The sequence below is a fragment of the Pimephales promelas genome, chromosome 3 (assembly GCF_988280905.1).
Source record: "Pimephales promelas chromosome 3, fPimPro1.hap1.1, whole genome shotgun sequence".
Taxonomy (NCBI): Eukaryota; Metazoa; Chordata; class Actinopteri; order Cypriniformes; family Leuciscidae; genus Pimephales; species Pimephales promelas.
The window spans coordinates 36,612,640-36,636,503 of record NC_142771.1 but is presented as its reverse complement, the minus strand read 5'-3'; the positions used below and the strand labels follow the sequence as shown (position 1 = coordinate 36,636,503).

The 23,864-nt window shown below is 38.0% G+C and overlaps 1 protein-coding gene across 3 annotated transcripts in view; it reads left to right on the top strand.

Annotated features, from left to right (window-relative positions):
- Positions 1 to 23,864, top strand: part of helz (helicase with zinc finger) — a 78,905-nt gene that overhangs the window by 3,288 nt on the left and 51,753 nt on the right. Inside the window, exons 2-15 of one of the 3 annotated variants that reach the window (XM_089128832.1) lie at positions 1,672 to 1,878; positions 3,549 to 3,585; positions 3,951 to 4,075; positions 5,384 to 5,440; positions 5,642 to 5,690; positions 5,823 to 5,898; positions 6,868 to 7,066; positions 9,239 to 9,346; positions 10,268 to 10,568; positions 13,268 to 13,535; positions 15,162 to 15,501; positions 18,156 to 18,286; positions 21,647 to 21,826; positions 23,118 to 23,219. In XM_089128832.1, coding sequence (XP_088984958.1) covers positions 1,690 to 1,878; positions 3,549 to 3,585; positions 3,951 to 4,075; positions 5,384 to 5,440; positions 5,642 to 5,690; positions 5,823 to 5,898; positions 6,868 to 7,066; positions 9,239 to 9,346; positions 10,268 to 10,568; positions 13,268 to 13,535; positions 15,162 to 15,501; positions 18,156 to 18,286; positions 21,647 to 21,826; positions 23,118 to 23,219 — 2,162 coding nt within the window. In that variant the 5' untranslated portion in view covers positions 1,672 to 1,689. Of the gene's footprint in view, positions 1 to 1,671; positions 1,879 to 3,548; positions 3,586 to 3,950; positions 4,076 to 5,383; positions 5,441 to 5,641; positions 5,691 to 5,822; positions 5,899 to 6,867; positions 7,067 to 9,238; positions 9,347 to 10,267; positions 10,569 to 13,267; positions 13,536 to 15,161; positions 15,502 to 18,155; positions 18,287 to 21,538; positions 21,827 to 23,117; positions 23,220 to 23,864 lie in introns of all 3 variants that reach the window. The other 2 variants (XM_089128831.1, XM_089128830.1) reach the window with 2 other exon arrangements.

The window sequence follows — 23,864 nt, the reverse complement described above, 5'->3', positions numbered from 1 at the left end:
AAAAGCATTCCCAGCAGCCTCTGCTAACTCAGCCCAGATGGACGTTACAGCTGTGACCCAAATATTACAGAAAAGGAAAAATGACTACACACACTACAATAGTATTTGCACAAACCAGCGCAACCGGTGTGAAAATGTGTATTTGAGTGCAATTGTGTCTGTCTCGAGTCGGTACATTCCTCAGGTTTCAGTTTTTCAGATAGACGTTCAACTGTTTTTATAGTCGTTTCTGCCTTGAATAGGCTAGTAGTAATCATAACTTTGAAAATCTCAACTGATCAATCTAAAACTTTGTGGTTGTCAAGCGCTAAAACGCTGTGAAACTTTGTGGTTGTCAAGCGTTATTGGATCATGTTGTTGATTTGTGGGAATGTGCTTTTCTACGCCTGTGTGAACTTCATACATCCAGTATTTATCACCAAAAGTTCCAAGTGAACTTCCAAGTGAACTAAAAATGCAGATTTAGACAGTTTTAATGTCTTTTCTTCCCTATTATGACGTATATCAGCGTGAAACGGCTTCTCAAACAAGAATAGATGTAGGGCGGGGCTTGATTTTGTCCATGTGGAATTGAACTATGGCTAAGCCACGCCCTGAAACACGATGAGCCAATCACAGTGCGCAGCTAACCCAATACACTCGGACATTCTCTGCTTCCACTTCCATTGAAATGCATTGCAGTTAGTCAGTTTTCATTCGTTTTTTCTTGTCATTTTGAGTTTGAAATGGTCAAATGGTGTGCATGGGGTACATGCAACTCCGACACTAGTTTCCCGACGGTGTGTATTTTTTTCCCCTTTCCCAAGCCACATCTCAACCGAGATAAGTGTCTGCTCTGGATTAAGTTATGCGGTAGGGTAGACCACAACACCAACTAAACGTGGATAAATTAAACAATGTCTACATCTGATCTGAGGTTAAGTCAACAACGTATTTGAACGTTATCTTTAAAATCTCTAACGTAACGTTAGCCTAACATTAGAAAACATTAAAGTTAGCTGCTCTACGCTGTACAACATGTCACTTAGCTTCATTAACGTATCTGTAAATAACCGAGATAACAAACGTTAACAATGAATGGTTCATGTAAATACTGTAGTAGCAAACGGTGATGGCAACGATATGCGGGTTATCACGTTTTCACTGTGACCTGTACATTTTTGCCTGGAGCTGAAGCTTTTCATCGGCCTTCTCAACAATAAAATTATTAATATAACCCTCCAATGCACAGTTAATGCCCTTTAGGGGACTTCAAGATGATGCATAATCTCCAAAATCACCAATTTCCTCCTGTGAAATGTCTCCTACTGTGACGGCTGCCATAGCGCCTGTCCCTGAATGTTGAATGTGTCCGAGTGAGTGGAGGGGGCGTGGCTTATCCATAGGTCAATTGATTGGATGGTTGTGGTTTGCTATTGGCTGATCTCATGTGAGTGACAGGTTCTCACGCCAGTAAACGCATCATCAGAGAAGAGAAGAGCTGCAAGAGGGAGGGAAGATATTTAGATTAATTAATTGATTGAGATTGATTCAGGATGTATAAATCACTGCAATATTCCCTAAAAAATAAGAGCATAATGTCTTAAGTATGACTGCTCTTTGTATAACTGCAATTTAAGCAAATGTCCAGGCAATTTTGAAGTGTTTAACCCCTTGTATCTCCCATGACAGAAACTCTGTCCCAGAGTCATGGAGGACAGGAGGCCACAGAAGTCATGTGACGAGGCCATTGGATCATTAGTGAGGCAGGAGTATGAGGCGGCAGTGGCCCACAGCACAGAGGCCCTGCTGGCCATGGGGCCCCGAACCCCGACCCCCAACACGGCCCTCCTCCGAAAGCGTGCCCTGCTCTACCGTATAGCAGCACGCCTCCAGCTGGTGAGACCGCGCCACACACAAGCATGTTGTTTTCGAATGTGTCTTTATGACAATGGGCTCAGCTTTGTATGGGAATGTGTTATTTATCATTTTTTGAATTTGGTTTGGATCTATACTGGCATATACACTGTATAACATATACTGACGTGTTAGAAACAAAACTAAGGGGAAAAAATCCTACCTTTGTATGTTTTAAGGCAGAGTGTGTAAGTGACATAGCAGCACTGAAGATCAGGACATACCACCAAAACAGACATCCATCTTGCATCATTATTACTTTACAACAACAAAAACACACACTTTAAATTAGAGCCTGACCGATTATATATCAGCCGACCGATATTATCGGCCGATATTAGGCATTTTCCATAATATCGGTATCGATATTATCGGTATCGGCAGTTATAAATGGCCGATAAATTAATATTTAAAAAATAAAATAAAACGTTATCATTGCTAAATTATGGCTCATCATAGACTAGCTAACCACAAAGCTAGCTAATGCCACTATCATCAGTGGAAGACCGCTAACGTTAACATTAATGAGCTTGGAAACCACAATGAACTTTGTCTGCCTAAATAAAGTAATGATTACTGTATTTATAACTAGCATATCTCTAGTTACAGTCCCTGCATTGTAAAACGTAAGTTATACTTGCGAGGAGTGAACATTTAGGCATAGAGAAAAAGTATCAAACGTATCTTGTGCAGAAAAGTCAGCTTTTCTTTTACACGTGTATGTGAAATCCAACGACTCCAAGTGTGCGTTGCATACTGTCCATCTATAATGGATTTAGAATTGATAAATAGTAGGTTTTAGAAGGCAGGCAGCAACTGATGATTGAAAATGGTTTGATGAAGCTTGATGGAATAAATTTAAAAAGTGCAGGTAAAGGGATAAGCAAGCTGACATTGTAATTATAAGGTAGCTTATAAGGCCATGTAGGGACTAATTATTAATTTATTTATCAGAACTTTAATATATTTTGATGTTCCTCTGTTCTGTTGTGAGAAAAGAAACAAGTTTCTTGTTAAAATGCTTTATCATATTATTTTAGTTAAAACTCATAAATAACCACAAATAACTATGTTAGGGAAATCTGTTAATGTTTTGTTTCGCGTTTCTGAGAAATATCGGCTGATATATCGGAATATTGGATTTTAAAACCAACAAATATTTGTATCGGTATCGGCCTTCAAAATCCTTTATCGGTCGGGCTCTACTTTAGATTTATCCCTGTTTGGCTGGTGATGTGTGTTGATATCCTGCCCTGTATCTTTGACCTGCAATGTTTCTGAAAAGATAACCCCGTCTTTTTAAGATTAGCTCGACTTGAGTGCGAACACCGTTTTTAGTCTGTCAACAACTAGACTCAAGTGTCCAACAACTATAAAACGGGTGTGTGATGAATGTTTCAGTTTGACATTTAGTGTGTTTTAAACTAAGATCTACATACTCAAATCATCTGTAAAATTGTCATTACACAAGTTAGTTCAAGAAAATCGTCCATGTCTATTGATTTTATCTGCTAATTTCAAAACTTTTAAAAGTTGTATAAGTTAATGCGGAGCTCTCACAGTACCCATATTTTCACTATAATTTCTTATTTTCGTTTATATTAGTTTTTAGCATGTTTTGATTGGCATTTGTGTGTGATTTAATCCAACAGAAAGACTACGATCAGGCTGATGAAGACTGCAAGAACAGTAAGATACCAAAAAAGAGCTCTTCTCTAAAAACGTATTGAACTACAGTTTGAAGTCGACATTTGAAGTGGATCAAAACAGTTCAGACAAGAACGGGTATTGTTAAAAATTTATGTATAACTTTGATGGAAGGTTTTGATCCACTTCATATGTCGACTACTGTATTTTGCCTTGTTGTAGAAGTGTAAATAATGTATTTAAAAAAAAAAAACAATACAAAACCATAAAATAATATTTAGTATCAAAATTATGGTACCTGTGCAATTTGATGTTGAACCATTCCTCTCACCAGAGCGCTCAGGATTATGGGACGCCTGGTTTGTGTGTGAGCTGGTCTGATGATTCGAGTGTGTTTGTTCACGCAGTGTTTGCTGAGGAACTGGGGAAGGGAGACGGCAGTTTCATGGCAGGGCTTCAGAGTATGCTATTGGACGGGAGCTTACAGGAAGTGTGTGGCGTTCTCTCTAAAGCCCTCTATGGAGAACCACTGGTAAACTAACCCAGAATTCCTCTCCAAATGAGTCGGCTTAAAGTATTGTGCTGCAAATTGACGTAGTGAAATTTATTTCAGATTTAAATCATGCTTGTATTGTCTTTAATCTTTGGACATGAGTTAATTCGAATGTGTGGAATTGTAAAAAATATTTATTTGTAAACTGCACTGTGAAATTCACAATTTTGCTCTCAACTTTACAGTTGTAAACTTTACAATTGCACTGTAAACGTCAATTTTGCTCAACTTTAGGTGCTCTGTAAACTTTACAGGTTTGCTCTAAAATGTACAGTTGCACTGTAAACTTCAATTTTGACAGTTATAGTCAGACTTTACAAATATAAACTTCACTGTTTTGCTATAAACTAAAATTTTGTTCTCAGTTTTAGGTGTTCTGTGAACTTTACAGTCTTGTACAATCACACTGTAAACATTCACAATGTAGCTCTCAATTTTACAGTTGTAAACTTAACAATTGCACTGTAAACTACAATTTTGCTCAACTTTAGGTTCTGTGAACTTTACAGTCTTGTACAATCGAACTGTAAACATTCACAATGTAGCTCTCAACTTTACAGTTGTAAACTTTACAATTGCACTGTAAACTACAATTTTGCTCAACTTTAGGTGTTCTGTAACCTTTACAGGTTTGCTCTATAATGTACAGTTGCACTGTAAACTTCAATTTTGACAGTTATAGTCAAACTTTACAAATATAAACGTCACTATTTTGCTATAAACTAAAATTTTGTTCTCAATTTTAGGTGTTCTGTGAACTTTACAGTCTTGTACAATCGCACTGTAAACATTCACAATGTAGCTCTCAATTTTACAGTTGTAAACTTAACAATTGCACTGTAAACTACAATTTTGCTCAACTTTAGGTGCTCTGTAACTTTTAAAGGTTTGCTCTAAAATTTACAGTTGCACTGTAAACTTCAATTTTGACAGTTATAGTCAGACTTTACAAATATAATCTTCACTATTTTGCTATGAACTAAAATTTTGTTTTCAATTTTAGGTGTTCTGTGAACTTTACAGTCTTGTACTGTAATCATTCACAATGTTGCTCTCAACTTTACAGTTGCTTTATAAAGTTTACAAGTGCACTGTAAACTTCAACTTTGGTCTCCCTTTTGGTACTCTGTAAAGATGTACAGTTTTGCTCTAATATGTACAGTTGCACCGTAAACTTCAATTTCCTCTCTAAACTTAAGAGCTCTGTCGGCTTGAAGTTTTACAGTTGATTGTAAACGTTTTACTTTTAAATGGCTAAAATTTACTAAACCATTTTGGTTGTCACAGAATGGGATCATGACGAAAGACATGACAAGACTGAAGAGGCTCCTCTCAGAAATAGAGGTCAGTTGTTTTTTTTGTTGCTATGATTGTCTTATATTTCCCATATGAAAGAAATGATGTGCAGTTTCTCTGTGAAAAGCACATGGCTCACCCTTGAAAGAACTAGTTCCTCTTACCACAGCTTTTGTGCGTGTCTAAGAGGCGTGTTAGTCGATGGTGTGTGTTTTTGCGCATGAACCACAAGCTTTGTCTCGATTGCAGGCTGTGAGGACTAAAGTATCGTCAGAGGTGGTTGAAGACAATGAGGAGGGTGAGTTGCTCTTCCTCTTCACAATGCATCGGGATCCTTTTTCACCTCTGATGTTCGAGCTCTTCTGTGAGCTTGGTGTTTGCACTGACATGCTTTCTCTCTTTCTTTTGCTCTCTTTCGTTCTCCGGACAGATGTTCAGGAAGGCTGGCAGTTCCGTCCTCCTCCTCGTGGGGTCACTAGTAGTGAGGAATATACATTGTGTAAAAGGTACGCTAGTCCTGTCAGCAAATAGTACTGATTTTAGTGTGGATGACACCCAAAAAAACCGAATTGTAATACTAGCATAATTTGTGTGATTTATTGTATGTCACTTTGTCAAAACTTTAGATTTTCTACACCGCTTCCTTGTCCAGGTGATCAGATCATGTGTTGTTGTTCTCTATTATTGATTATAATCAGGGTTTGAAATTAAAAACCCTGAAAACTCACCTGTGGCGTGTAACGCTGTCAAATCACCAGCCAATATGGCGGGTTACTTATTATGTTTACTCACTTTGAAAGTTGGAAAGTGGCATGTTCTTTTTCCTTGTAATATTTTTTAATAGCGATGTTTGATTTTTTTTTTTTTTTTTTTTTTTTTATTATTGTAATTTTTGTTGTTATTGCTTTGTATAATTATATGTTGTGAATATTTTAAAGAGGACCCCAGGAAGATTAGCTGCCATTAAATGGGCCGCTAATGGGGATCCTAATAAAAACGAAAACAAAACTTTGGTGAAGAAGTTCGTGTAAGCCAAATCTGCGCTAATACTCAACTCGTGAGTCATCATGATCATGAATCTGCGCATATCTGGCTTGCTTGAACATACACGTCACTATGCAACAAATAACAGCACACTTGTTCATTTGCATTAAAGCAATAGCGACGATTACAAAGCATTTGGTGAACAGAAAAGTTATTTTCCAACATAAAACGTGTTTTTGGTGATGAGGATGAAAGAGGAAGGGAGGAGATGCTTAATGACAGGGTATTGTGTGAATAAGGAATGAATGTATGAAATCTAAATTTTATAATGTAAATATATTATATATTTATCTGTTTAAATTATTATTTTTTTTAGCGAGTGGAAGTTCTGAATAGCCGTTAACTTAAAAAAAAGTAGTAGCCAAATTGTCCGGTGAGTGAACCAAGTTAATTTGGAGGCCTGATTCTAATCATTGTCTGTGTTTGCTCAGGTTTTTAGAGCAGGGTCTGTGTCGGTACGGAGCTCAGTGCACCTCGGCTCACTCTCAGGAGGAGCTGACAGAATGGCAACAGCGCTACGCCTCGCGACTCATCCGCCTCAAGCAGCAGCAGGAAGGCAAACACTTCACCGAGAACTACATGGAGGCGCTCATCGAGAAATGGATCAACTCCCTCACGCCGGAGAGAGTGGTACGGTCCTCGTGACCCATTATCTTAACAGTTCGCTTGTTTCCCTTTAGTAAACCAGTACTCTGAAGTAGTGATGCACATGAATATTTGAATGAAGGTTTGAGGAGCTGAAATCATTGACTGAAACTGTGACGGTTAATTATCGGTCCTCCGATGACCGTCAGTGTGTTATTTTTTTCATAGATGAATCAAAATCTCTCGGTCTATGTTTTCTGTTGATGCCTGAACAGAACTTGAGTAAACGTTTTTCATAACATCCAGTAATCACAAGTATGACTGAAATGTATTATATCTCATGTAATCAAGGTTTCAACCGTAGAAAGACGTCCAAAAACAGCTTGTAAACAATGTCATGTTACATTAACTTTCATTACGTTGTTACACGCATCACGTTTACCTCTGGAAAGCCATTCAATGTCCATAAACTCAGTAGTCAGCTAGAAAATAACTATAAAGAGGTGCATTTTACTCTATAAATGCACTATATTACATATTCCGTTTTACTTGGCCTGTTGTCTACTTTATTTCGAGTATGTTTGAATAAATCTGTCGTGATCGTCATCAAATATCATTAAAAAGTTGCTGTGATTTGATTTAGGGGTGTGCGATATGACGATTTTTGACCGTGGACGATTAAAATGTCTCCACGATCTGCTTTTGAAGAAATATCATAGTATTGTGTTACAGTGCATTCTATTAGTTCAGTTCTGGCTCCTCCGTCTCTCAACTGTACAACGCGACGTAGCCTACACATGATCACACGTTAATGAGTGTCCCATAACACGGGACACTGCAATTCACAAAAGTTCATTATTTGCATAAGCCTTGCCGGTTAAACATTTAATTCACGCGCTGATGCGCTGTTCTAACGTGCGCTTTCCTGACCGCATACCCACGACACTCACAGGCACTAGAAGCCTGTCAAAACAAAGTTATCTTTCGAGTCTTATTATGCTAATACTGTTAAATACACACAATATTTACATAAACAGGCTATGTCTAAAGTGAAAGCAAACATTTGAGAGAATATCTGGTGTAATATGTGTCTATATTAAACGCGTCGCGTGCTGGTCTTAAAGCAACGGGAGTAAATAGTAGCCTACTGCCGCTTGTCCTTAAAGGGATAGTTCACAAAAAAAAAAAAAAAGTCTGTCATTATTTACTCACTTTAATGTTGTTCCAAACCTGTATTAATTTCTTTCTTGTGCTGAACACAAAAGACATTTTTTTTTTAATGTGGGTAACCAAACAGTTGCTGGTCCCCATTAACTTCCAGGAGAGAACCTATAAAAAACTATAGGGGGACCAACAACTGTTCGGTTACCCACATTATTCAAAATAACTTTTATTTTCAACAGAAGAAATAAACTTATTCGGGTTTAAAACATCTCGAGAGAGTAAATTAAGACCATTTTCATTTTTGAGGGAACTATCCATTTAGTGTTAATAAAACCAAAAAACACAAGGAGAAAATCACTCACTGACTGAGAACTTTAATAGTAGCTTTAATAAGAATCAATAATTTATTCAGTGAAGTCTATGTAGTGTTTTAATTTCATATTTGTTAATTTAATTACTTTCTTCAATGCTACTGCTGCTAAATACACCTACTGCATCTGAAAAAATAAAGCACTATTTATTTAATTTGAATATTAATTTGTGTAATGTTTATCTTGTCTTATTTTTTTAATAACAAAGAAAATGATGACAAAGATTTTTATCTTCGCCACTGGCCTAAATGTATGCCTTTCTTTTTTCTTTTGTTACCTAAGGATTTGTTTTTAACATCAGTTTGGCTGTAATGAACAGCCACTTGCAAAATATTAAAACCAACTTGAAAAAGAATCGTGATAAAAAAAATCGTGATTGTGATTTTCCTAAAAAAAAATGTGATATGATATTTTTTCCATATCGCCCACCCCTAATTTAATTCATTTATTATTAAATAAAATGTATTTTTGCTTTCGGCTCTTGGTAAATAACTTGCATTCCGGTTTTGTTGTTTTTGTAAAAAAAAAAAAATTATTTTGGCGTATCACTGCTCAGAAGTTACAGAAGTCCCTTCCACGACGCTGGAGCGTAGTTTATATTTGTAGAACAGTTGCCCTATACAGTCACAAGCCCTGATGTTCCTGCTTGTCTGTTGATTTGCTGGTTTGTGTTGTTGTGCAGATGAATGACTGTGTGGAGGGTGTTACGCTGGAGCACAACTCGGATCTCTTGATTACCGTCAACAGCAAGAAATCCTCTCACTCCTGGACATTCACGCTCTTCTGCAAGGTTTGGACAATCAAGCGCTTTCACAGAGTGTGAAGAGTCAAATTAGTATGCATATCTGATAATGTTTAAAAATGCTTGTTAATGTTATAAAGGTTTCAAATTTAAGGTCGTAAAAATCTTAAATATCAGTGGTGTAATAATAGTCTTATCATTTCAAAAGGAAAACCAGGAATCATGATATGGAAAGGCTATCATTTAAAGTCCCCCTGTATTCAATAATTGAATCCCTTAAAACTCATCTTTGATCACCAAAAGTTCTCCATGGCTTAAAATAGCTTGAATATAACTTGAGTACTCATGTAGTGCATGGTTCTATGAATATGCAAATGAGCCCCGCCCCTACTCACTCGCTCAGCTCAGAGATCCACTGGTTGACGATCACATGTTGATCTGATTGGTCGTTTGTGACGTCAGAAACACCAGCGATTTCAAACCGTGTTTTTGAGACTGTCTTTGGTTCACTGCAGTTTTATGCAGAAAATACTCAGCAATGCTGTCGACTTATGAATTTACACATGGTGTGTCTTAAAGCATATTAAAAACACCACATAAACACATAAACAACATTAAAAACTTGATTTTCACAACAGGAGGTCTTTAAATATATTTGAGTTTTTCATGTTTAAATAATTTTAGTCATTTTATGGTTTGGGGTGTTATCATGAACATTGAACTACACATATCCCACCCCACACACACATTTGGTATCAATTTTTTGTTATGTTAACAAAAAACCCTGCAGATACCCTGATAATGGCAAACAATGTTACTAAATAGTGTTATTGTTCCACTATTTTTCCTTTGTTGTGGAATTTCCTGCATATGTCATTAAAACAGATGCATTTAATGCCTCAAAATGGGTGAGTGTTCTTGAAAAAGGATTTGAATCTCTTTGTTTTGACTTTGTTTTGTCCCAAACAGCCGGCCCGCACGCTACACCGAATCGCTCTGCTTTACGATGCCAACCGGCCACATTTCTCGGTCACGGCGGTCTCGGCCGGGGACGCGTCGGCCCAGGTCCCTCAGGAGGTGTGTGAGGGCGGCTGCCAGGAGTGGAGCACAACCGGCCTGGTGCAGAACGGCATGGACCACTGCCTTTACACTGTGGTGGTCTCCTTTAGTACGGAGATCTTCGGGACCTTCAGACAAACTGTGGTTTTTGATTTTGGCTCCGAGCCCGTGCTCATGCAGCGAGTGATGGTGGACGCCGCCTCCATCGAAGGTATGACAGTGGGAAAATGCTTCAAAATGACTTGTTTAAGAATTGGAAATGGTTTTACTGTAATCTCATGTGGTTCCACGCGTGTAGGACTTTACGGTGGAAACAAAAGGAAGTTTGAGAGAGATTTTAGATGTTTGTTTTTACATAAGTGAAAGTTAGTGCCGTGGTTCAAAAATAACCCCCCAAAAAAACACCATTTCAAAGTAGTCTTGGTTAAAGCGTTATAAGCCGTGACCCAAACCAACCAGCTTCGAGGTGAATCATAACATAAAAAACTTTTATTTGATGCAAAATCGGACCAAAAGAAAAAGGTACACGACTGTGTACTTAACAGCTTTAGTGAGGGATAGAACTACAATCACATGAAGCATTGCAAACAGCATAATCGAATGAGAAATATATAATTACTCATTTACAAATGTTGATATACAAACAATATATTGTAAGTTAATTGTCTAGTAATCTCTATCAACTCTATAATAAACCGACTGGAATTACCCTTGCCTAGCAACCAGCCAGAACACCCTAGCAACTTCTATCTACTCTTATAAAATATCCAGAACACTCTAGCAACCAGCCAGACCATCCCAACCTAGAAATGTTGTAGTGACCAGTTAAAAAGATCCTTAAAAATCTCTATCAACTATTACAAACCGACTGGAATTACCCTAGCCTAGCAACGAGATAGAACACCTTAGCAACTAATATCTACTCTTATAAAATAACCAGAACACCCTAGCAACCAGCCAGACCATCCCTACCAAGCAACGCCCTAGTGACCAGTTAAAAAACCTTGTAATCTCTATCAACTATTACATACCGACTGGAAATACCCTAGCCTAGCAACCAGCCAGAACACCCTAGCAACATCTATCTACTCTTATAAAATATCCAGAACACCCTAGCAACCAGCCAGACCATCCCAACCTAGCAACGCCCTAGTGACCAGTTAAAAAACCTAGTAATCTCTATCAACTATTACAAACCGACTGGAATGCCCTAGCCTAGCAACCAGACAGAACACCCCATCAACTTCTATCTACTCTTATAGAATATCCAGAACACCCTAGCAACCAGCCAGACCATCCCAACTTAGCAATGCTGTAGTGACCAGTTAAAAAGATCCCTAGTAATCTCCATCAACTCTATAATAAACCGACTGGAATTATAAAATATCCAGAACACCCTAGCAACCAGCCAGACCATCCCAACCTAGCAACGCCCTAGTGACCAGTTAAAAATATCCCTAGTAATCTCTATCAACTATTACGAACCGACTGGAATACCCTAGCCTAGCAACCAGCCAGAACACCCTAGCAACTTCTATCTACTCTTTTTAAAATATCCAGAAAACCCTAGCAACCAGCCAGACCATCCCATCCTAGCAACGCCCTAGTGACCAGTTAAAAAGATCCTTAAAAATCTCTATCAACTATTACAAACCGACTGGAATTACCCTAGCCTAGCAACCAGATAGAACACCTTAGCAACTAATATCTACTCTTATAAAATAACCAGAACACCCTAGCAACCAGCCAGACCATCCCTACCAAGCAACGCCCTAGTGACCAGTTAAAAAACCTTGTAATCTCTATCAACTATTACATACCGACTGGAAATACCCTAGCCTAGCAACCAGCCAGAACACCCTAGCAACATCTATCTACTCTTATAAAATATCCAGAACACCCTAGCAACCAGCCAGACCATCCCAACCTAGCAACGCCCTAGTGACCAGTTAAAAAACCTAGTAATCTCTATCAACTATTACAAACCGACTGGAATGCCCTAGCCTAGCAACCAGACAGAACACCCCATCAACTTCTATCTACTCTTATAGAATATCCAGAACACCCTAGCAACCAGCCAGACCATCCCAACTTAGCAATGGTGTAGTGACCAGTTAAAAAGATCCCTAGTAATCTCCATCAACTCTATAATAAACCGACTGGAATTATAAAATATCCAGAACACCCTAGCAACCAGCCAGACCATCCCAACCTAGCAACGCCCTAGTGACCAGTTAAAAATATCCCTAGTAATCTCTATAAACTATTACGAACCGACTGGAATACCCTAGCCTAGCAACCAGCCAGAACACCCTAGCAACTTCTATCTACTCTTTTAAAATATCCAGAAAACCCTAGCAACCAGTCAGACCATCCCAACCTAGTAACGCTGTAGTGACCAGTTAAAAAAATTGCTAGCAATCTCTATCAACTATTACAAACCGATGGGAATTACCCTTGCCTAGCAACCAACCAGAACACCCTAGCAACTAATATCTACTCTTTTAAAATATCCAGAACACCCTAGCAACCAACCAGACCATCCCAACCTAGCAACGCCCTTGTGACCAGTTAAACAACCTAGTAACCTCTATCAACTATTACAAATCGACTGGAATACCCTAGCAACAAGCCATAACACCCTAGCAACTAATATCTACTCTTTTAAAATATCAGGCAGAAATCTTCCTTTTACAGCAAAGAAATGACGACTCCTGAACAAATGCATCTCATGCTTTCTAACTAACCAACCAAAATATTCCTATACTCCAAACTTTTTGATCTTCAGTGTAGACATTTATTTATAATTTTACATCTTCCTAAAGATCCTAACCTCATACATATCAATATATTGTCATGTTAGGCCCTAGATCAGCTGTTTATCATAATCAACTACCTATAATCCCACAGATCTAGAGCACCTGATGCAGGCTCGACAGCAGCTCTTGATGACGGCGAAGCGCTGGGACTCGTCGTGTAAAACCATCATGGAGTTTGTCCCCAATGAAAACATGGATCTAGAGCGCAGTCTACTGACCCGCTACCAGATCCCCCTCTCCGCCGACCAGCTGTTCACCCAGTCCGTGCTGGACAAAACCCTCACCAGAGACAATTACCAGCCCCGCCTGCACGACCTGCTCTACATCGAGGAGATCGCTCAATACAAAGAAGTCAGCAAGTGAGTAGGCCATCTAGTCTGAGCCGCCTGAAAGTCAACATCAACCAGTCATAGTTCGCATTTATAATGAGAAATGTTGGGCTGCAACAACTAATCGATAAAATCAATTATAATCGATTATGAAAATCGTTGTCAATGAATGTCATTGTCGATTAGTTGGTCTGATTACGTCACGTGGATTGTTTAGTGGTGATTGGTTGAAACAGGCCTATCATGATGCTCTCTGTCTGAAATGCGTCAGGTTGCGCAATCAGTTCGCTCGCAACATAAGTGATGGATTAAAATAGCGCCACCTGCAGGAATAGGTTAAATTAAAACGGTTTCAAAAGCTTCTACTGCAACTCTACGTTCAAACGCTTTCTAGATTTATTTTATCAATTTATCCTTATGATTAGATTAATTTGAAATAAAAATTTAATGAATTATATATTTGACATGTTTTTAGTTTATATCTTCACATCTGAACAAACATGGCTGTCTAAATTTGTTTTAACAAAAATTGTGTTGAAACATAATATGTTGGATATCTTTTTTTTTCCTTTTTTTTACATTAATCATGGTTGTCAACTTGCCATCAGCAATTATCATTAAAAACAATGCAAACATTGAAATTAGTAAAACTCAATGTGTGGCTTTTGCACTTTTTAAAGCACACATTTACACATAAATACCCTTGTGGCGAGGCCGGTGGCGTGAGACGCACCTCGCATCTCTAACCCTGATTTAGGGTTTTATTTAGTTATAATAAACAAAAAAATTTAATAGAATTTTTTTTTAATCCGATTATTCGAAAAAATAATCGTCCGATTAATCGATTATCAAAATAATCGTTAGTTGCAGCCCTAGTAAATACGAAGTTGATAAGATGGCACAATAATAGAGCAGCATGCGTCCTTGTGGTTTGACATGGATACAAAAACATCCAAAAGTACCAGTTATTAAATGAAACTCGGATTAGTATTTTTTTTAAGGTTATTTTTTGTTTAGCCAGGAATGTTTTCTTGGTGCGAAAGGCCCCCTTTAGTTCTAGAAACCATGAAAGGGATCCTCCGGTGCGAAAGCCCAGCATGCATCTTTGTGGTTTGACATGAATAGACACAAAAGTACCAGATATGTAATGAAAATTATTGGTAGATGCAGTTCTTCTGAAGGGCAACTTGTTTACATGATACTAACACATTCAAAATAGTTTGATTTTAAAGATTTCATGCAACAAACCTCTGAAACCTTCAGATCTTTCTAGTTAAGAAGTGCATTTGTCATTTGGAAATGCTTTGTTTCCTGAAGGGGTGATAAAAGCGTTGCACTCTGATTCCTGGGTAATTACGTAAAACTCGGGTCATTATGCATCAAATTGCATTATTGTTTCTTTAAGGCAGAATTCTGAAATGTTATTCAATGGTCTTCATAATAATTCCAGGTTGTTACCACTAGAGGTCATTGGTGGTCTTATTTGGAAAAGCAAGTGAGAGTTGTTTGTAAAAGGGAGTATATTAAGCCACCCTTTTAAATATTGTGATCATTATTGATTAATTATTCTTCTACACAATGTTCTCTATTAGTGATACACAGTAGCTGGAGAACCGTTATCCCAAGTTACGATGTTGTTGTTGTTTTTCTTCATAGGTTCAACATCAAGGTTAACCTGCAGCTGGTGACAAGCTTTATGTTGACTGGCATTTCTGGCGGCGCTAAGTACGCTCAGAACGGACAGCTGTTTGCTCGCTTCAAGCTGACCGAGACGCTGTCTGAGGATACGCTGGCTGGGCGGCTAGTCATGACAAAGGTCAACTCTGTGCTGCTGCTGCCCCTCTTCAAGGAGCGGATGGGTCAGAACCAGACATCTGGAGCCAAGGAGCGCGTGTACGAAGCCTTGATCGAGGAAAAGACGAAAGACTACATCTTCCTGCGGGTCTGTAAGAACTGCTGTGATGAGCTGGGGCTGGTGGCGGATCAGGAGCTACAGGTATGTTATGACATCAGTCCATTAGACCCTCATACGCTAATTGTGTTGGCTTGCCAGAAAAGCCTGGTAACCAACCAGAACACCCTAGCAACTTCTATCTAGTCCTTTAAAATTGCCAGTACACCATAAAAACTAGCAGAGTCCATTAGTGCCCACACACTTTTCCAGCAGCGTTGGTTCCGGGGGTGTTTTTCCCATTCATTTCAAAGTAGTCTTGGTTAAAGCGTTATAAGCCGTGAACCAAACCAACCAGATAGGAGGTGAATCATAACATAAAAAACTTTGATTTGATGCAAAATCGGACCAAAAGAAAAAGGTACACGACTGTGTACTGAACAGCTTTAGTGAGGGATAGAACTACAATCCCACGAAGCATTGCAAACAGCATAATCGAATGAGAAATATATAATTACTCATTTACAAATGTTGATATACAAACAAATAATCTCTATCAACTCTTATAATAAACCGACTGGAATTACCCTTGCCTAGCAACCAGCCAGAACACCCTAGCAACTTCTATCTACTCTTATAGAATATCCAGAACACCCTAGCAACCAGCCAGACCATCCCAACCTAGAAATGTTGTAGTGACCAGTTAAAAAGATCCTTAGTAATCTTTATCAACTATTACAAACTGAACTGGAATTAGCCTAGCCTAGCAACCAGCCAGAACACCCTAGCAACTAATATCTACTCTTATAGAATACCCAGAACACCCTAGCAACCAGTCAGACCATCCCAACCTAGAAATGTTGTAGTGACCAGTTAAAAAGATCCTTAGTAATCTTTATCAACTATTACAAACCGAACTGGAATTAGCCTAGCCTAGCAACCAGCCAGAACACCCTAGCAACTAATATCTACTCTTATAAAATATCCAGAACACCCTAGCAACCAGCCAGACCATCCCAACCTAGAAATGTTGTAGTGACCAGTTAAAAAGATCCTTAGTAATCTTTATCAACTATTACAAACCGAACTGGAATTAGCCTAGCCTAGCAACCAGCCAGAACACCCTAGCAACTAATATCTACTCTTATAGAATATCCAGAACACCCTAGCAACCAGCCAGACCATCCCAACCTAGAAATGTTGTAGTGACCAGTTAAAAAGATCCTTAGTAATCTTTATCAACTATTACAAACCGAACTGGAATTAGCCTAGCCTAGCAACCAGCCAGAACACCCTAGCAACTAATATCTACTCTTATAAAATATCCAGAACACCCTAGCAACCAGCCAGACCATCCCAACCTAGCAACGCCCTAGTGACCACTTAAAAAGATCCCTAGTAATCTCGATCAACTATTACAAACCGATGGGAATTGCCCTAGCCTAGCAACCAGCCAGAACACCCTAGCAACTAATATCTACTCTTATAAAATATCCAGAACCCCCTAGCAACCACCCAGACCATCCCAACCTAGAAATGCTGTAGTGACCAGTTTAAAATATTGCTAGTAATCCCTATCAACTATTACAAACCGTTGGGAATTACCCTAGCCTAGCAGCCAGCCAGAACACCCTAGCAACTTCTATACTCTTATAAAATATCCAGAACACCCTAGCAACCAGCCAGACCATCCCAACCTAGCAACGCCCTAGTGACCAGTTAAAAAGATCCTTAGTAATCTCTATCAACTATTACAAACCGACTGAAATTACCCTAGCCTAGCAACCAGCCAGAACACCCTAGCAACTTCTATCTACTCTTTAAAAATATCCAGAACACCCTAGCAACCAACCAGACCATCTCAACCTAGCAACACCCTAGTGACCAGTTAAACAACCTAGTAACCTCTATCAACTCTTACAAACCGACTGGAATACCCTAGCCTAGCAACAAGCCATAACACCAAACCTAGCAACGCCCTAGTGACCAGTGGAAAAAAAAACGCTCTGTCAATTCTTATTAACCAACTGGATTTACCCTAGCCTAGCAACCAGCCAGAACTCCCTTGCAATTTATTGATTAAATGTAAGAATTTGACACAAAAAGATGATGCATACAATTAATTGCGATTAAAATTTTTTTTTCAGTGGTTGAAATGCAACGAACTGACCACATAATATAAAAAATATAAAAAAAACATTAGGCGTCAGGCCTAAACCTGCCAAGGAACCAACACAATAAACACACTCGGCAAAATATCATCTAATTTTCGTTATCGACAAAATCACAGGAAATGTCAAGATATCATTTTTTTGTCGGTATTGCACACCCCTAGTGTCAGTTATCATGTGATAGACGGATTGTATTTATCACGGTGCCCCCCCAGCATAACACACTCTCTCACTGTATTTAGTCTTGAATCCTTTTGTCTGGTGGAATCCCTGTGTGGGCTGGGCTTTTGTTGCCATGTATGATCATATTACACTGTTTCTTAAACGATTGCAAAATTGTCCCAGAACATTACATGGATTTTGAAACAACCCAAGTGGGTTGACAATAGATTAATCCTAATTGCTCTACATGTAAATGGGCCATAAAGTCCTATAAATTGTCTTTATCTTAGAGAGATTGTTCATTTCTGTTGGTGTTGTCTTTAGCACATTGCAGGCGCTGCTAAAAAATAAGTGTTCAAATAAATAGTGAAGTCTCGGCGGTGTGTGTTTGAACAGCAGGTGTGTTTGTGTGTGTTTGGATGCTAGGTGGAGCTGCAGTTTCAGTTGAACAGACTTCCTCTGTGTGAGATGCACTACGCTCTGGATCGCATCAGAGATAACAGCATCCTGTTTCCAGATCTCAGCCTCACTCCCACAATACCCTGGAGTCCCAACAGGTACGCGCACTCGCAAAGACCAGAAAGAGTGACTTTACACACACACACACACACACACACACACACACACCTTGAGGTCTCATTTCAGTAGTTCTGAGTTGACGTCTTGCGATTCTGACTTTTTTCCTCATTTTATATCTCACAATTCTGAGTTTATTTCCCACATCTTGCCATTCTTATATTACATCTCGCAATTTTGATTATCTCATAATTCTGAGTTTATTTCTTGCATTTCTGACTTCTTACCCATAATTAGGGCCCGAGCACAGAGGGTGTGAGGACCCTATTGAATCTGCTCCATTTATTCTGATATTATATCTCAATCATTTTTTTTCCCTAGAATTCTTGTATATCTCGTAATTCTGAGTCCATATCTCGTAATTCGTAATTCTGAGTCTATATCTCGTAATTCTGAGTCTATACCTCGTAATTCTAAATCTATCTCGTAATTCTGAGACTATATCTTGTAATTTTGAGTCTAAATCTCGTAATTCTCAGTCTATATCTCGTAATTCCAAGTCTATATCTTGTAATTTTGAGTCTATATCTCGTAATTCCAAGTCTACATCTTATCTCACAATTCCAAGTCTATATCTCATATTTCTGAGTTTATTTCTTGAAATACTGAGTCTATATCTCGTAATTCTGAGTTTATATCTCGTAATTCTGAGTCTTTATCTCATAATTCCAAGTCTATATCTCATATTTCTGAGTTTATTTCTTGAAATACTGAGTCTATATCTCGTAATTCTGAGTCCATATCTCGTAATTCGTAATTCTGAGTCTATATCTCGTAATTCTGAGTCTATATCTCGTAATTTTGAGTCTATACCTCATAATTCTGAGTCTATACCTCGTAATTCTGAGTCTATACCTCGTAATTCTAAATCTATCTCGTAATTCTGAGACTATATCTTGTAATTTTTAGTCTAAATCTCGTAATTCTCAGTCTATATCTCGTAATTCCAAGTCTATATCTTGTAATTTTGAGTCTATATCTCGTAATTCCAAGTCTACATCTTATCTCACAATTCCAAGTCTATATCTCATATTTCTGAGTTTATTTCTTGAAATACTGAGTCTATATCTCGTAATTCTGAGTCCATATCTCGTAATTCGTAATTCTGAGTCTATATCTCGTAATTCTGAGTCTATATCTCGTAATTTTGAGTCTATACCTCATAATTCTGAGTCTATACCTCGTAATTCTGAGTCTATACCTCGTAATTCTGAGACTATATCTTGTAATTTTGAGTCTAAATCTCGTAATTCTCAGTCTATATCTCGTAATTCCAAGTCTATATCTTGTAATTTTGAGTCTATATCTCGTAATTCCAAGTCTACATCTTATCTCACAATTCCAAGTCTATATCTCATATTTCTGAGTTTATTTCTTGAAATACTGAGTCTATATCTCGTAATTCTGAGTTTATATCTCGTAATTCTGAGTCTTTATCTCATAATTCCAAGTCTATATCTCATATTTCTGAGTTTATTTCTTGAAATACTGAGTCTATATCTCGTAATTCTGAGTCCATATCTCGTAATTCGTAATTCTGAGTCTATATCTCGTAATTCTGAGTCTATATCTCGTAATTTTGAGTCTATACCTCATAATTCTGAGTCTATACCTCGTAATTCTGAGTCTATACCTCGTAATTCTAAATCTATCTCGTAATTCTGAGACTATATCTTGTAATTTTTAGTCTAAATCTCGTAATTCTCAGTCTATATCTCGTAATTCCAAGTCTATATCTTGTAATTTTGAGTCTATATCTCGTAATTCCAAGTCTACATCTTATCTCACAATTCCAAGTCTATATCTCATATTTCTGAGTTTATTTCTTGAAATACTGAGTCTATATCTCGTAATTCTGAGTCCATATCTCGTAATTCGTAATTCTGAGTCTATATCTCGTAATTCTGAGTCTATATCTCGTAATTTTGAGTCTATACCTCATAATTCTGAGTCTATACCTCGTAATTCTGAGTCTATACCTCGTAATTCTAAATCTATCTCGTAATTCTGAGACTATATCTTGTAATTTTGAGTCTAAATCTCGTAATTCTCAGTCTATATCTCGTAATTCCAAGTCTATATCTTGTAATTTTGAGTCTATATCTCGTAATTCCAAGTCTACATCTTATCTCACAATTCCAAGTCTATATCTCATATTTCTGAGTTTATTTCTTGAAATACTGAGTCTATATCTCGTAATTCTGAGTCCATATCTCGTAATTCGTAATTCTGAGTCTATATCTCGTAATTCTGAGTCTATATCTCGTAATTTTGAGTCTATACCTCATAATTCTGAGTCTATACCTCGTAATTCTGAGTCTATACCTCGTAATTCTAAATCTATCTCGTAATTCTGAGACTATATCTCGTATATCTGAGACTATATCTCGTAATTTTGAGTCTATATCTCGTAATTCCAAGTCTATATCTTGTAATTTTGAGTCTATATCTCGTAATTCCAAGTCTACATCTTATCTCACAATTCCAAGTCTATATCTCATATTTCTGAGTTTATTTCTTGAAATACTGAGTCTATATCTCGTAATTCTGAGTTTATATCTCGTAATTCTGAGTCTTTATCTCATAATTCTGAGTCTATATCTTGTATTTCTGAGTCTATATCTTTTAATTCCGTCTGTATCTCGTAATTCCAAGTTTATATCTTGTAATTCCGAGTTTATTTCTCACAATTCTAACCGTTTTCTCTGAAAACCTTTTTTCTCAGAGTTTTTGTTTTTCCCAAGTCTGAGATGATATCTTACATAGCAAGTTAACATTTCGCAATTCTGAGTTTATTTCTTGCAATTCTGCGTATATTTTTTCCAATTCAATTTTTTTTCCAGAATTCTGGGGATATTTCTCCCGTTTCTGAGTTTATTTCTCACAATGGCCAGATAAGATCTTGGAATTCTGGGTTTATTTCTTCTTTTGAGCATGTTAACTTTTGAAGTTCTGAGTTTGTTTTTTGCAAAAGTGTGTTAACATTTTAAAATTGACTTGATTTTTTTTGCAATAGCGTGTTAACATTTTGAAATTCTGAGTTAATTTCTTGCAATTCTGAGTTAATTTCTTAATTAACTAATTAACTCAGAAATTAATTTAGTTAATTTCTTGTTAACATTTTAAAGTTGTGAGTTTAAATGTTGCATTTGTCAGAATTTGCTAGAGAGTTGTGAGATAAAGTCTTCTGTTCCTAAAATGACACAGGACATGAATAATATCTGCTTGTCCAGCAGCTCTAGCTCACTCACAGACGTCTCTATCTCTGTGAGTGGCAGCTGCGTTGGCAGGACGCATTCGTGCGTTTGTAGCCCGTGTAAGTTCTTCCTCCGGTGCCACAGGCAGTGGGATGAGCAGCTGGATCCCCGTCTGAATGCCAAGCAGAAGGAGGCTATACTGGCCATCACCACCCCCCTCTCCATCAACCTGCCGCCGGTGCTCATCATCGGACCCTACGGCACGGGCAAGACCTTCACGCTGGCCCAGGCTGTCAAACACATACTCAAGCAGCCTGACACACGGTGAGCAGCCTTAAACACTTTCACCTGATACCTTAGTAAATACACCGCAACAAAACCATAGGCATTACACCATGATAAACTTTAAAAAACACAATTATTTAAAAAACTATCGCCACTAGGCTTAAACTTTGAGTCTGGTGTGATAGATTTGATTGCTGAAAGGAGTAGTTCACTTTTGAAAAAACTTTTGCTGATAATTTACTCACCCCAATGTCATCCAAGATGTCCATGTCATTCTTTCTTCAGTCGCAAAGAAATTAAGGTTTTTGATGAAAACATTCCAGGATTTTTCTCCATATAATGGACTTCAATGGGAACCAAACGGGTCAAGTTCCAAAAGACAGTTTCAATGCAAACTGTTTAAAGGACTTTAAACGATTCCAGATGATGAATAAGGGTCCTATCAAGCGAAACGATCGCTCATTTAATTAATAAACAACAAAGTTTAAGTTTTATAAGCTCAAATGGTCGCCTTGCTCTGTTCAGTGACGCACGTTTGTGACTCTCCTGTTCGAACTCGTTTATCAAAATGAACAAATCTTTTTCCAAGTCATTCGGTTCATTCAACGAACGAAACAAACGAATTGAATCGGAAAAAGATTCATTCATTTTGATGAACGAGTTTGAACAGGAGAGTCACACAGAAAAGAGCAAGGTGAGCATTTGAGCTTATAAAAATTAAACTTTGTTATTATTTTTATTAAATGAGAGATCGTTTCGCTTGATAAGACCCTTATTCATCGTCTGGAATCGTTTAAAGCCCTTTGAACAGTTTGCAGTTTGTACTGAAACGGTCTTTTGGACCTTGAACCGTTTGGTTCCCAATGCACTTCGGATTATATGGAGAAAAATCCTGGAATGTTTTCATCAAAATCCTTAATTTCTTTTCGACTGAAGAAAGAAAGACATGGACGTCTTGGATGACATGGGGGTGAGTAAATTATGAGCAAAAGTTTTTTGAAAAGTGAACTACTCCTTTAACTTGTCTGTGGACTTTTTCGACTTTCCTCCAGAATGTCTTGCCCCATAGGTTTTTATTGTAAGTGGAAAACATTTGTGTGTGTTTTGAGTGACGAATCGAAATTTCCCGTGGTGAAAACTGCACCACACAGATGTTGTCAATAGGCGTTAACTTGCATTGATCCTGAAACATTCCTTGCTGATTATGAGAAAATGGTCTGGTAGCACCGAGGGAATTGAGCTTAAGACTGGTTTGAGCTGGTTTTTGTATTGATAAAAGCTTCTGTGTCTCAAAGAGGGGCTAATGATGGTGGTTTTCTCTTTCTTCCAGAGTCCTGATCTGCACACATTCAAACAGCGCCGCAGATCTGTACATTAAAGATTACCTTCATCCATACGTGGAGGCTGGGAATCCACACGCACGACCTCTCAGGTAACACTGGCCACATCTGGAGTAGTGCAAGGTTATCACAATACCCACTTCTCATTTTATGTATAGTTGAAATGTGTCTTTCTGAAGAGTGTAATTTTCATAATAGCCACACACCACTATTTCGGGCTCAAATGTTCTGTTATTGGATGCACCAAGAGTGTCTCTGAGCAGTTGAGGACACCGTGGTTGTATTTCATTTATGAAGGAAATGTGCCTCAGTGTTAAATATTTACACAAATAATTTAACGCTGGGCTGCTTCAGAAAAGAGGGTCAGTTCGATCTGGATTTGCGCAAAAGTCAAAACATTTTAGATTAGCATGACGGTACATGCTAGTCAATGAGTTGAATCTACTTAACTCCACTACATAACTACATAAATGTATCCACTTGCCATTCAGAAACTTCTTCGCGAGTCTCTCCATCAGTGTTCGGTGAACATGTGAGGCTGAACACCGCTTCTGCCTGGGTGGTATTCTCCAGTTTTGCTGCTCTTGAGTAGCCAAAGCTCGAGCTGTAAAGGCTATGCCCTCTTCTGGAAAGGGGGCGGAGTAGCAGCTCATTTGCATTTAAAGGGACACACAAAAACTGTTCCGCTCATCCGAAAAGTGGCGAATTTGACCAGCTAAAATCAACGATCCGTGGGA